At 53.7% G+C, this 14,688-nt stretch overlaps 1 protein-coding gene across 3 annotated transcripts in view; it reads right to left on the bottom strand.

The window, feature by feature from the left end:
• TMEM104 (transmembrane protein 104) overlaps positions 1-14,688 on the bottom strand; it is a 63,644-nt gene that overhangs the window by 17,278 nt on the left and 31,678 nt on the right. For all 3 annotated transcript variants that reach the window (XM_021927932.2, XM_009191194.4, XM_009191193.4), the window contains exon 9: positions 2,654-2,747. In XM_021927932.2, coding sequence (XP_021783624.1) covers positions 2,654-2,747 — 94 coding nt within the window. The remainder of the gene's footprint in view (positions 1-2,653; positions 2,748-14,688) is intronic.

Raw genomic sequence — 14,688 nt, 5'->3', positions numbered from 1 at the left:
AAAAACAAGTGCTGTCGACCTTCACGAGCTGGTCTCCACCTCGGGCTCCTGAGGCTGCCAAGAGCCTCTCTTGAGGCCACTGTCACCTGCTCCGCAGCACTGCAGGGCCCCGGGAGCCTCAGGGTGGGAGACCTGGGGGTGGGAAGGGGCTGGGGGAAACAGGAGTCGATTTTCTAAAGCAACTGCCAAGTCTACTGTGAGCCTGACTCTGGGGAAGTAGCGTCTCCAACAGCAGAATGGCAAGGGGCCCGGGCTGTCCCCAGCCGCCTTCCAGGACCCCGGGGCCCTGCTGGCCACAGAACTCAGCTCCTCCTCCGACTGATGCAGGGGTACAGCTGGTCTCCTGCTCTGAGACAATCGCTCTTTATGTGCCCTCAGCCGCCTCTTCTCCTTTTCATAGTCTTCTCCCTTTCAACAAATGTATTGCTCCCCAGACACGGGGAGGAATCTGTCACCCTAAACAAGTGCAGGGGTCTTCGGAAGCCATTAACTGTCACTATCCTGGGTGTCATCCCTTCTTGAACTGCCATGCTGGCTAAAGCAGGAGTGTCCCCTCCACCTCTCCCCACCCTGCTCCTGTCCTCCTGGACGAGGGGAAGGAGACAGAAATCAGCTCAGCTTTCTCCATGCCAGCGCCCAAGGGGCCCTTTCCCCATCCCCAGTGCTGAGGGGCAGGTCAAGTGCAGCCAGTCCCACGTAGGGTAGGGACCAGACCTTGGGGCTACAGAGCCACAGGAGCTGGAGCACCAGACTTAGGCCAGGAAGGCAAGGGGGAGAACAGTTTTCTCCAAATCCTGCTTTACTGAGAAAACGCGTTCTTCTGAGACCACCAGGTTTTACCCACTCGGCCTTACCCAGAACTCTCAAAATACTTCATATAAGCAGAGAAAAAGGAAGGGTGGACAGTTGAGCCCTGGTGTTTCTGATCCCTGCTGACTCTGACTTCTGGACACAATCCCTCCTGGCACCCAGGGAGGCTCCATTCTAAATCCGTCCTTGGAGCTGGTGGGATCCCCAGGTTCTAAGTAACAATTCCCATCTTCCCCCAGGTAGTCATGTTAATTTAACCTGGGGCTTGGAACTTGTGAGTGCAATTTGGGAACAGCACTCACTGGTGAGTACGTGACCAGACAGACTGAATGGAGCAGATGCAGACTTCCGCCCTGTCCAGGGATGGACAGGTGTCCTCCCGCTCCCTCGTGTCAGCTGGATGGCCAAGGACGGGCTCGGCCCAGATGATGTGCCCCTGTGGGGGCCTCACAACTCATCTCCATCCTGCTCTCATCTCCTTGCAAGGACAAACCAAGAGGGCAAAAAAGTTACAGGCTGGTGAGCGTGGCTCAAGACAAGGAAAACCTTCCCAGCACTGACATACACCCCTCAGAGCGGAGTGCGAGCCTCACGCAGTCATGAGTTCTGGGCCCCGAAGGCCACCCTGTGCTCTGTGCTGTACAGCCTGCTCCCAGAGGGGCGAGGCCCGGCTACCTGACTGCTGTGGCCCCTTCCAACTAAAGATGCCAAGACTGCTGTGTACGGAGGTTCCTTACACTGACATCTTGTAATCCCCTAAGTCTGGGGAACTAGGGGAATTGCAGATGTCAAGCTGCTGGAAGTCATTTAGATCAGAAAGTGTCCTCGGCGACCATGACCCACTGCTGAGTCCTGGCATGGAATCAGGATCAGCGTCCACCCCCAGAGTCTGGATGAGGGTAGAATGGTCAAGCGCAGCGGGAAAGGGGGCTGGGGAAGGTGGTCAGGAAGGAGGAGCCCCAACCTTGGCTCCTCTAGAGCCAAGTGCCTCTGTGCTGAGAGGCAGGCGAGCTCCTGGAGCCTGGACACACTCACTCTGTCCAGGCCCCTCTATCAGAACAGCAACAGCCTTCTTAGCTTTTGGATTGAGCAGAAGAGGGGTCCAATGGACGCCCAAAGCCGTGCTGGCCACAGAGGCCCCACCTGCTCCTGTCCTCCATCCAGGTGGATCGGCAGCCGGCCCTTTCCCTGAGGTGGCTGGCAGGATGGTGTGGCAGAAGTGGACCAGCCCCCAACCACCAACCTGTCTGGGGGAACAGACTCCCCAGACCGCAGCTGAGGACAATGGCGCTCATGCTCAGCAGGGTGTCCGTCGGTTAGAAGATGCTGTGGAGGGGGTGTCTTTTCATGCCCTGGTGGCCAGAGACCCAGGGGCAGAGAGTGGCTGCTACCACAGCCCGCTGGCTTTTATGGTTACGCCGCATAGCACACTCACGAGAATGCAGAGCCGCGCTGCTCCCGTACCCTGAAGGGCACAGCCCAACCCAGGCTTTTGGGAGCCCCCCCGCCCACCTGTGGGTCAGTGGGCACCCAGCATGGTTGTATGAGAGAGAAGCTGGTCCTAGAATCAACAATCCTGGCTCTAGCCCCAGCTCCATCCACACTATGTGACCTCGAAAAAATCATCTTTTTTTGGTGCTAAATTTCCCCAGCAGTAAAAGGCAAGCTGAGTATCTGCCCCTCCTTGTCCTTTGGAAAGGTGGGAGGACCAGACAGGCCTGAGTCAATGGAAACCACAACCACTTTCCAGCTACGGCTGGGGGCTCTGCACGGCCTCTCGCGAAAGGAGAGGGAAGGGACGAGAGGAGAAAGCACAGAGACTCGAGCTGTTTCTCAGACTCACCGATCCATCTCATCAGAGAGGTCAGGATCTGCAGGTACTTGGTCTTCTGGACGTCAAAGAAGGTGAATGGTCCGAGGAGGAGAGTGAAGATTGCCTGGGGGATGGAAACAAGAGTAAGGGGGATGCAGGCTGCACTTGAAGACCGTCTGCACGGGGAAGACGCTGCTGCTCATGTGGCCTCTGCCCGCAGCTAAGGCCGGGCCTGACTGGGCACACCTGGACTGGCAGAGGCTCCCTGGGGTCACCTTGGGTAAGTGCCAGCGCCAGGGGTGGAACAAGAGCTCCAGAGCCATGCTTCCCTGCTGCTGCTCACATGGACTGTGCCGACAATGCTGTGCCTCCTCGGCAAGGCCCAGGTGTTGTTCCAGGGATGGAACATCCTGCTCTCTTCAGCAAACACAGATTGATGATCCACAACGTGCCCACCCTCGAACTGCCCATGAGCATGGGCTAGAGATGGAATGGCAAGAAGGATCCAAAAGAAGCACCAGCCACGTCTCTGGCTCTCGGTTTACTGGGAAGAAAGGACACAGTGGGGAGGGGCCCCAGGAGCCCTGACGAAGCCTCGCAGGAGAGGACACTTCTTCTGAAGCGCTTGGAGAGGAGTGATCGGGATGTGCATGGGCCACGTTTTTGGCTTCGAGAGGAGAAGCCTGGAGAACGAGAGCCCCTGGCTTTCAGGGCAGGCCCCTTGGAAGTACCCAGGATGACCAAAGAAGGGAGGTGCATCTAGGAAAACCAGGGCAAAGAAGTCCTGGGCTGAGAAAGGGACCCAGGCAGAGAAGGGGGTGCTGATCGGCGCGGATCCTCTCGTTTCTCTTTGGAGAACAGGGGAAAGTGTTGACTTAAAAAATGAAAATCTAACTCTGTCTCAGAAAACTGGTCTGTGGGAAATGGGAACCTTCTTTGCAAAGGAAAATGGGGGTAAACGTGACAGAGCAGAAACTGGGGTGTGGGGAAGGTTAGGATTTCCATGCCAAATTGGTTGCTCAGGGAGTAGAGGAATTAAGAGCTGCTCATTGCAGTTAAGATGATGGTACCATTTCCAATCTGCCACTCGGAAGCAGTGTGAGGCATCAGACCTTATTAACATTTACACAGTGCCATTTTATCACGTTAATGCTAATGACGCTCACCAGAGATGCGGCAGGCGGCTCGGAAGCCTGAATGAATGTGGGGAGAGGGCCCACTCAGGGAGTCGGGCTCTGGCCTGTCATCCGGGTGAATCCATCACAGCTGCTCAGCCCTCGGCCAGCCCCTGTGGCTGGCAGGCGGGAACCCCGTAGAAGGGGAACTGAGCCCGCCCTGCACCGCCCCCCCGCAACCTCTGGCCATAAGAAGGGCAGGATGTGGGAGAAGCTGTGACCCCTTATCCAAGTCCATTATCACTGAGAGGATGAGTGACATGGAGGAGTGAAGTGCCGCTTAAGGAAAGGCTCTAATTAGCTGGGCTGGAGAAGGCGACCTGGCAGTCACCAGGCGCGAAGGACTTTGGAAAGAAGAGCTTTCTGCTGGGGGCCTCAGAACTGGCCCTGCTTCCACTCAGAAGAGGGGAAAGAAGTCTTTCTATTAGGCTTGGGGAGCGGGGCGGGGCAGGGCAAGGCAGAGGAAAGGGCTCTCCTTGCAAAAGCAATGGAGAGCCTCCGCTGTCCCCTCAGCCCAGGGAGAGGAGCTGGGGACACGGTAACGCATGCAGAACGTTAACTCTGGCAGAGCAGGTCTGTACGCAGCACCATCAGTAAGTCATTTAGGAAAATTACCACTTCAGGGAAACTTTCCACTGATGAATTTCTCTTTTGAAGGATGAAGAGGGAGATGTCAGGTAGAAGAACGCATAAACACAGAGCCACCTGCCACAAATGTTTCCAAGTAACTGTGGTCTGCCGGAAACTGGACTCCTGGTGTGCCCGGGTGTTTGGACAGTTCGCCTCTGACTTCCCACTGAAATCATGGTCTGTGGGGGCTGGAGATCCTTGGGGGTGGCTTACGTGGGAGGTCAAATCTCATCTCAGAAACCTAAAGACTGGTTTTTAGAAGGTTCTACACCATAAAAATAGAGGGGCAGCAGAACCACCCCCAAAGGCAGGCAGAGAATGCTCCTGCAGGCTGCCTGGGTCCTGTCCTCCAGGGGCCCTGTCCATGTCTGTCTTTGTCCTCGGCAGATGCTTGTCAAGATCCTAGGACACAAAAGGTCTCATTCTGTAAAACCCTGTATGGATGAATCCCAGCCCGCTGACAGCATCCCTCTATTTAATCAGACGCACCTATGAATCTAGAGGAGTCGAAATGAAGGTTCACACCTGCTTAGTGTTCTCAGACCCAGTCCTGAGGACAGCAGGTCTGTCCTCAGCATGGGAACTAGCAGTGAAGGACTCTTATGGAAGATCTGGCCAATGGCTGCAACGTCCATAGATGGATGATGGTTGGAATGTGGCTTCTTTTTCTTTTAATGCTCAGGAGTACAGACCGACCATAACACTTGGGAAGGCTCAGGGCCCACTTAGTCACAGCAAACATGCACAGACTGCCAAGCAGCGGCCCTTCCATGGGCCTGCGAGCTCACGCATCAGAGAGCACCCAGATGAAGACACAGACTGCGAGCTGGGGCTAATTAAGGAACAGGTGTCCTCTGCAAATTACTTAGAGCCAGAATTCAGCAACTGCAGGAGCAGGCATCCGGAGTGACAAAGGATGAGGATAGAGGCAGTGGCACACGCTGCCACGCCACGGTGTGGCCGCTGAGGTCTTGCGGAGGGAGGAGGGCGGGAGAAGGCATAGCCCCTGTCTCCAGATGGTCTAGCCGGGGCAGTGTCCATCTCTGAATGCACAACAGCCAAGTGTGGTACTTCGTGTTTTCTTTCCTTTTTGAAAAAGGAGACATAAAAAGCCAAAGAGACAGCCTACTCTCTTGGGTCTTCCAGTCTAGCCCATATGACATTATAAATTAGCTGGCTCCCGAGCAATTTTCCAACCCCCAAATGCCATTGATCAGTTCAAACTCAGTCTCTGCTCAAGGACTCTTGTAGCCCAACTCATTACAGGAGGCAGAGACACGAGTCGCTGCAGCCAAGCACATTTCTAAAAAAAAAAAAAAAGAAAAGAAAAGAAAAAAGAAAACTCTGATTTCTAATAAAATCTTCAAACTGGTCATGGGAAATAAAGTCCGGATGGACCCAGGAGGGTACAAATGGGTCCGTTCAGATCCTCTTTCTTTTTGGGTCAGTGAGTTTAGATGACACCAGAGGCCCCACAGCAGCCTTGCTGAAGTCTTGATGGAGACAAGGAGGCTCACATTCCCAGGGCAATGCAGGCAATGCTCAGCCACAGCTCTTTCAGAACATTCTGGAGTCTACAGCTCAACAGGGCTGCCTGTCCTCCTGTGTCCCTTACATGCACTGCCCACCTCCAGTTGCCCAGGCTCCAGAGTTCCAGCAATTTCTGACTCCTTCCTTGCTTTCTACATTAGGTTCCTGGGGCTGCTATTACAGATGACCACAAACTGGGGGACTTCAAACCACAGATACGTGTTCTCTCCCAGGCCAGAAGTGCCCTCTTGCAAGGCAAGGCTCCCAATAGCACCCCCCACAGGACAGAGCCCAGCTCTAAATACGCATTAAAGATGGGGCTGACAGGGAGGAGCCGTTTCTCCAGATGCCACCAGAAATGAGATTTAACCACAAAGCAGGGAGTAAAGAGAGCACCTAATCTCAACCCCAGCCTTCTGTCCCCTGGACAGAATCAGTGACTCAAAGATGTAGGGAAGGGACCCTGCAGCCTCATGGGGACCTGTTGTGGGCTGTGCCTGGAGATTCCCTGGACAGGACATGGCTTTGCTGAGGACCCGGAAGTACAGACACTTGTGCCTGCTTGAGCAGCCTGGCATCTGGGTACCAAAGGCTCAGTCACTAACTGGAACCTCCACTTTCCTCTTGGAGTTGTTTGGAACAGACTGAAGAGTCAGCTGCCCAGCTATGGAATGGGAGAAACAAATGCTGTGCTACTTCTGAGAATGGATCTTTACATCAAGAACGCTCAACTCACGCCTGCTGAGGCTGAGCCGTGTCCACCACCTGCCTCCCTCCTCTCCAGTTCTAACCCTACAGCACACGACACTTACAGAAGAAGGGCTCCGACTCAGCCCGCTTCTGTGTCATATACAAAAGGAGCCCAGGACTGGGCAACGTGTTATGCCCTTTGTTTAACTGCACCACACAGAAGCGTGTGAGTGAGGGTGTCAACATCAGAGCACAGAAGTAAAGCGGGTAGACACTTACCTCCCCATCCCCAAATTTCTCTGCCTATTTAGCTGGTCAGAGAAACAAAATGAAATTTTAAACTTGGTGCCAATCTCAAATTAAACACCCTGTTTAACACACTGTACCATCTCTGGGTCCTACCCTCTGCCTGCGGATCTGTCAGAGCCAATCCCAAGGCGGCATCTTCCCAGCCACTGGTCCTTTGATCGGCCCTGCCCTGTGCTATCAAAGCTGCCCTGTGATAACACTGCTACCCAAGCTGCAGCCCCTCCACACTCTGCCAAGTGCTAACACACACGGTTTCATTTCATGCTCATGACCCCCTGCAAGGTCACTGGTGCAGGTGACGATGCCCTCATCTTACCGATGAGGAAACTGTGGGGGCTGGAGAGGTTCAGTGACACAGCCAGAAAGCGCCAGAGGGAGAAGGGAAGGTCCCCCTCTCTGGCACCCCGTTCCCACATTTTCAACCTCATGCCTTCACCCTCCTGCTGGCAAAAAATCTTCCCCTGTGACCTTCCTCACTCCTACCCGCTTCTGAGCCCTGTTCAAGTGCCAATCTCCTCTGCAAGCTATTTTAATCGTCCCTGGGGGCTCTTGACTGAATTACCAACACACAGTTGATACCACCTGACTTCATTCTGGTGGGCTCTGAACTGCTGCTTTCTCTTGGGTTGATTTTGTGTCCCCAGCAGAGTGTAAGCCCTTTGAGGGCAAGGACTGCATTCTTGTTTGTGGCAGCACCTAGGAAGGCTCTCAAACATGGGATGCTCACAAAAGCTTTGTAAAATGCACTGCATTTGGTGGGGGGAGTGCCTGGTAGAGTGGGTGAAGAGGCAGCCCCAGTCTTGCCAACCTGCCTTGTACACGTTTTCCATGCCTCCTGCGGGGGCCAGTGCCTGACCCGGCAAAGCCAGCAGCACGTGGGCAAGAGTCATGTGCTCTGCCTGAAAACAGCACACGGCCAGGGAATAACTCTTCCCAACACAGCTGAGGAATCGACATGTTAGGATTTTAGGAAACACACACCAAATCAAAACAGCATGGCTCTGAGTTTACCCACGGGCTTCAAGGAGAATGATATCCATCCCTCCATGAAGGAGAGAGTGCACCCGAGAAGAGCCTGGGGTGCCCAGCTCCCCACCATCACCAGCATCTCCAAGATCTCCACAGGAAGGTGGTCTGGGGTATCTGGCTTCCCACGATCACCAGCATCTCCAAGATCCCCACAGGAAGGGGATCAGACCCCGGTGAACTGTGACCACTCTCAGTCTGCTTGGCTCCCAGAGGGGTGGTGTCTTAGAAGACATTTTCACCTAAAGTGAAGAAGCTCAAGTTCTTCAAAGGAGTGATCCTTTCTAGCCCTGCTTTCTGGAGACAGTGGAGTCAGTGTCCCTAATAGTCACCCACCGCCACCCACCAAAATGTTTACAAGACAAAACTAAAACCCCAAGTGCTGCTGGTCATCATCTTCCCTCTGGCTGGAAGAAGATGGAGTGGGCTGCAGATTCCAACTGGAACTTAGACTTTGATGAAATTCAACAACACTCACAGTTTCATCTCAGTTCCCTCAAAAAAGGGGAAAGAAGACAGAGGGGCTGCTTCCCTGGTAGAAAGGGGAGACAGGAGGCCGGGCATGGTAGCTCACACCTATAATCCCAGCACTTTGGGAGGCCAAGGCAGGCAGATCACCTGAGGTCAGGAGTTCAAGACCAGCCTGGCCAACATGGCCAAATCCCGTCTCTACTAAAAATACAAAAATGAGGCAGGCGTGGTGGTGTGCACCTGTAATCCCAGCTACTCAGGAGGCTGAGGCAGGAGAATGGCTTGAACCCAGGAGACAGAGGTTGTAGTGAGGTTGTGGTAAGCTGAGATCGCGCCATTGCATTCCAGCCTGGGTGACAGAGCGAGATCCTGTCTCAACAAAACAAAACAAAACAAAACACCCACAAGAAAAGGGAGACAGGAGAATGAGGGGCTGAAGAGGGCTGCAACAAAGGACAAATGTCCTAAGAACTTTCTGAGCAACGCCACACCAAAACTAACCCATGGGTCAGAGAGTGATGCACAGTTGCCCTCTGCACCAAGTGACAGAGAAAACATCTAGAAGGGCAGCCGTCAGCCGACTGCTGATTCCCAGGAAAGGGCCCCTCCCAGCCCTGCCTCCTGAGCGAGACTTGAAAAGTGGGCAGTGTCCCATGGAGACAAATGCCAGTGGCCGAAGCAGCCAGCAGTGACCAGGGAAGCACGCAGGCGATGCTTTCGTTCTCATCCTGGAGCAGCAAGGCGGCTTGGAACCGAAGTGGGGCGGGGCAGGGGAGTGACACTGTGACCCGCTGGCTTCCATGAACACTACTGAGGCAGTGGACTAGTTGGTTACTACGTGGGCAGTTCTCTAAATGTGTGCTTATTTCTTTCCCTCTAAAAATATGAGGCTTTTTTGGTTTTGGCTTCCACGGTGTAGTGAGATGGAGTTTCTAGAGCCAAGAATTCGGGCACCAGCAGCTTTCTCTTCACTCCAGCTGTCAACTCCCAGAGTTTCAACATGGGAGGCCAGCAGGTCCACCCTGAGCCTTCTCACTCCAGGGCTGGGGGCTGACGAGGATTTCTGTTAAGGTAGCAGGGGTGACAGAGGCACTTCTCACACAGCAGCAAGCCTTGAAAGGTTGAAAAGGGCTACGCTAAATGCACAGGGACCCGTGGGGGCTGACCACGGAGCACTCGGGCTTGGAGTGAGGAGGGCGCAGGGGGGCTCATCTGGGCGGAGGTGGAGCACACAAACCGCACAGCCAAGCTCCCTAATCCTGGAGGTTATTGCAAGCGATAGAAGAAAGGATCCCCCAGACTCCAGGGCTGCTCTTGGTGGGTACAAGGGGTTAAGAGTTAATTGGGGTTAATGGCAACTCAGCATGAACCCATCCCTAAATGGGAAGTGAACTTTCAACACGTCCTTGAAGTGTAGTGAAGAAATGTTCAAGGATTCTATTTTTATTTCTCAAGTGGCTGTGAACGTTTTGGTTTGGAAGTTTTTATTTTCTCAACTTGAATTACAGTATCTGGGGATTTACCCATAGGAAGGTGAGTTCTGAGGCAGTGTGGGTCAGCGGAAGGACCACAGGCTTCAGGGTCATGTGGCTAGGGTGGGATGTGCGTCCTGATGTCCCTGCTAACTGTGAGACCCTTCAAGTTCCTGAACCCCTCAAAGCATGCAGTGTGTGCACAGAAGACATTCAACAGACATGAGCGCGGCTTCCTGACCCCGTGTCAGCACACACCAGATCATCACTTCCGTCCAAACATCTCCGTGAGGAACGCAGCACTCCTGAAGCCAAGCAAGGAGCTCCATCCAAAGAACGTAAGAATGTTGTCAATACTATTCTTCGTTGTTTTTTTTTGTTTGTTTGTTTTTGAGGCACTGTCACACAGGCTGGAGTGCAGTGGTGCGATCATAGCTCACTGCAGCCCTGAACTCCTTGGCTCAAGCGATCTGCCCGCCTAAGCCTCCCGAGTAGCTAGGACTACAGATGCATGCCACCACATCCTGCTAAATTTTTTTTTTTTTTTTTCAGAGATGGGGGTCTCATTATATTGCCCAGGCTCGTCTCAAACTGCTGGCCTCAAGTGATCATCCTGCCTCGGCGTCCCAAAATGTTAGGATTACAGACGTGAGCCACCATGCCTAGCCCCAATACTATTCTTTTCCTTTTTCTTTTTTTGAGGTAGTCTCACTCTGCCGCCCAGGCTGAAGTGCAGTGGTGTGATCTTGGCTCGCAGCAACCTCCACCTCCCAGGCTCAAGCGATTGTCCTGCCTCAGCCACGTATGCCACCACGCTTTGCTAATTTTTGTATTTTTAGTAGAGATAAGATTTCACCCATGTTGGCCAGGCTAGTCATGAACTCCTGACCTCAAGTGATCTGCCTGCCTCGGCCTCCCAAAATGCTGGGATTACAGGCCTGAGCTACCATGCCTGGCCCCCGATACTATTCTACTATTCTTATTTGACTTCCATGAGGTCCACCCAAGTTCAACTATGGTCCAAATGCGTTTTTTTGTTTGTTCGTTTGTTTTTTGTTTTTTTGAGACAAGGTCTCGCTGTTGCCCAAGCTGGAGTGCAGTGGCGTGATCATGACTCACTGTAGCCTTGACCTCCTAGGCTCAAGCAATCCTCCCACCTCAGCCTTTTGAATAGCTGAGACTACAGGCATGTGCCACCATGCCTGGCTAATTTTTGTATTTTTTGTAGAGACAGGGTCTCACCATGTTTCCCAGGCTGGTTTCAAACTCCTGAGCTCAAGCAATCTGCCTTCCTTGGCCTCCCAAAGTGCTAGGATTCCAGGCTTAAGCCATGGTGCCCGGCCCTAGTACTATTCTCTTTTGATTTCCATGACCTCTGCCCAAGTTCAACTACAGTACAAATGCTCATTACGACAGTCCAAGTTCTTCCGACCAAACACAAAGGATCATTCACCGTGCAGAAGATGTCTGCCAGAGAAAGAGAGCAGGAGCCGTGTCAGAAACCATGTCGGCAGCCTGTGTGTACCAAATCCCATGAACCACTGTCACGGCTTATTTGCCAAAACTCTGTGACGAGAGGCACCATGCCCTCTAGAGGAGGTCATCCGAATTCTGCAGATGACTGCACTTTCACAAGGAACTATATAAGGATGAGCTTCCTAAAATGTTCTCAACAGGGCAGGGGGTGAGCAGCGCCCCTCCTGAAGACCAGCCCAAGAATGGGCTGATCCAGAGCCTGGGAGGGGATGGGATTTGTGCCAGGACAGGCTGTTGGGTTCTAGACACCAACCCAAGCATGACAGACAGTGCCAATCTTTCCCCCGCCAGTTCTCAGATACTGTGTACCTGATGCAGAGTAAGTAATGAGGACAGGTGGAGGCCGGCTGCCTCCCTCAGTGCACGTCCCTCTCTGCAGCAGTGATTAGTGTCAGCCCAACATCTGCCATAAGGCACTGTTTGAACAAGTTACCATGGTCCCTTGTCTCTGGCTCCCCCTGATCTTCCCAAACCCTTCAACTAGAAGGTCCTTGGGATATGCCTGCTGAATAGACTCCAAGTTTGAAAGACTCAGGTGATGACTGAAGATAGAATTGATGGCTGATGCCCAGATGACTTGGAAGAAGTAGGTGCCCCTTGTGCATTAGAGGTCAGCTCTATGCATCTTGTCATTGGGTCACCACCTTCTTCAGCAGAAAACCATGGCTGCTCACGCCAAGCTGGTAGCCTCATTCTGAATGAGTGAGTGGAGAGACGGAAGATCTATAGCTCTTCCCAAAGGTGGGAGGACACTGAGCCTCCAGGCAGAGTCAATCATGAGCCAAAAATGAAGGTCCCAGCAGGGTGTTCTAAAGCGGCCACCAAGCTACAAAGCAGAGAAAAGAAACCAAATCCACGCAGCAGGAGCTCAGCAACCGGGGGCTGGTCGGGAGGAAAGACCCATCTCTCTGTCCGGCTAGCGCAGATAAGAATGAACTCTGGGCACCTTCTTGGTACAGGTACAGACTGGCCAACAGTGGGGCGCCTATGCTACCTCCGCTCAGATACTTGTGCAAATGTTATTTGACTCTGATGCTGGGGAGCCTGGAAGAATGATTTCAGGGAGAAATAAACCAGGGGAAAGGTGGATGGATGGTCTCTTTTATGCAATGTTCCCCCCTTGGACCTGGGGGGCCAGGGTTCTCAAGCAGCTCTGGTGCACCGCCTGCCCGAGCTGTTGCAGGTCCAGAACACCACCTCCCAGGATGCAATGTTAGCCTGTTTGTGGCTGGGAAGGAGGCAGCATGAAGGGGATGTGTGAGAGCTTCCCGCACAGAACTGAAGCAGCACCCGCTCTGGGAGCCTGGCCATCCCATGGCAGCTGTGACGCAGGCTGCATGGGATGAGAGCTCCTTGGACTCCCCTGTGCTGGCTCCGAGAAAGACAGGGAGAGCTGGACAGCACGGGACAGTCCAGAGCCACTGGGGCATCGCTCACGACTCCTGAGGAGCCTGGGGGAGTCAGTCTGCTCTGAGGCTCAGCCCTGTCAGCAAGGAGACAACCAGAGGCATCTGGAAGGCAGTTCTTGAATGTTTGACAGCTGAAAACCTTCCCAGGTCCCTTCCTCAAACCTCTGCTTCCCCCTTTTTAAGGCAAGTGGAAACAGAGCCAAGAAAAACCCACATCACTTCCTTTTCTGAACCACCTCCTCTGAACACTCCGTACCCCTACTTAAATGACATGCTGAATTTCTTAGTTAGAGACCTGAGGTTTGTAACCTAGCTTTACTGGAGCTCTGGGAGGCAACAAAATGAGCATCTTCTCTCTAACCCCTTGATGGTAAAAAAGGAACATCAGGAAGCTTCCTATCAGGCAGAGTGTGGCTCATAGGGGCCCGTGTGTGGGAGGCATGTGGGGGAAGGCGCCACCCGGAAGGGAGCCTACTGCCATGACCCACTAGGGGCTCCTGCTGCATTGGGTGGGCAGCCTGGCTGTGACTTGCCAGGAAACTGTGGCCGCTGCAGGAATGAGCCTGTGTCTGCCCAGAACACATGCTGTGGCCCCCAGGCAGCAGACTCCGCCCAACTTTGGAACCACGAGGAGTCCACACACCTGGTAATACCCTGCCTATTGTCTCCAAGCTTCCAGCTGGGAGCTGGTATTAGGCTCACACTGAGGGGATGCTGGTGGCAAGAGCCCAGCCCCTGAACGTGATACCTTTCTCTACCTTCCCAAGCTCTCCAAGCTTCCCAAGACACTTGAGGCTGATGTCTGTCATTCTAGAGAAGGCTCTGCCCCGGGGCAGGGAAGACTAGGCTCCGAACCAGCAAGTGGACTGGCACTGCCAGGCACGACCAGAGTGCCCAGGCAGGATGGCATCTTCCAAGGCGAGCTCCTCCCTGCAGACACCTGTGCCTTGGTGACTGTTTCCACTTTAGAAAACTGAGGTTGAGAGGGATTCATTTGTCCCAAACCTCACACTACTTGGATGCAGCAGGGATTTGAACCAGGCTATCTTCAGTCAAAGCCTGGTCCCTCTTGAGAGCATTCAACTGCCTCCTTTGCTTACACCCTGATGGAAGGGCTGTCTCCTCTGCCATCTATTCTGTGGCTCCCTCAAGGCTGGCCTCAAGGCTGGCGCCTTCAGGGCAGGAGGACTGGGCTGGCCCAGTGGCCTTGCCTGGCCTGGCTGGTGCTTCCCTCACCCTCTCACTGGAGGACAAGTTGCCTGCCTGTGTGGGCTCTTTCTCAGCTGAAAAACCAGATGGTACCCGATGGTGGGCAGAGTTCCAAGTATTTGATGCCAGAGCTGCAACCTTTGTGGTTTGCGGGGGAGGGGAAGATAAATATTGTGGAAAACCCACACAGTCATTTGCCTAATGATTATGAGCCATCAGGGTTTATAGAGGACTGCCCGGCTCCTCACAAGCCTGATGGAGGGCCACGGAATCCAGCACCTGCACATCCAGGTGAAAAGACCATGGGTTCTGACCTTGACCTAGGAGAGCTTCACAGATGTTACGTGAGGAGCTGGGGTGGGGCAGAGGGTGCATGTGCGCGAGGCTGTGGGACATGAGGAAAAGACCTGTCTCTGGAGCTGGCGCCTACTCTAATCTGTCACTGTCCAAATTTCAGATGCAAATTGGTGGTGGTGGAGAAAGAGATGGGTGGCGAGCCGTCTGTGACTTCATGGCAGTGGACGGATTCCAGCTGCTCCCTTCTACTTCTGCCCCCCAAAGATGGGGTGCCCTGGCCCTTGCGGAGGGGAAGCTTGTCCTGGCAGCGA

Source organism: Papio anubis, chromosome 17 (assembly GCF_008728515.1).
Source record: "Papio anubis isolate 15944 chromosome 17, Panubis1.0, whole genome shotgun sequence".
Taxonomy (NCBI): domain Eukaryota; kingdom Metazoa; phylum Chordata; class Mammalia; order Primates; family Cercopithecidae; genus Papio; species Papio anubis.
Note: the sequence above shows the minus strand (reverse complement) of the source record. Positions and strands in the feature narration are given on the sequence as shown.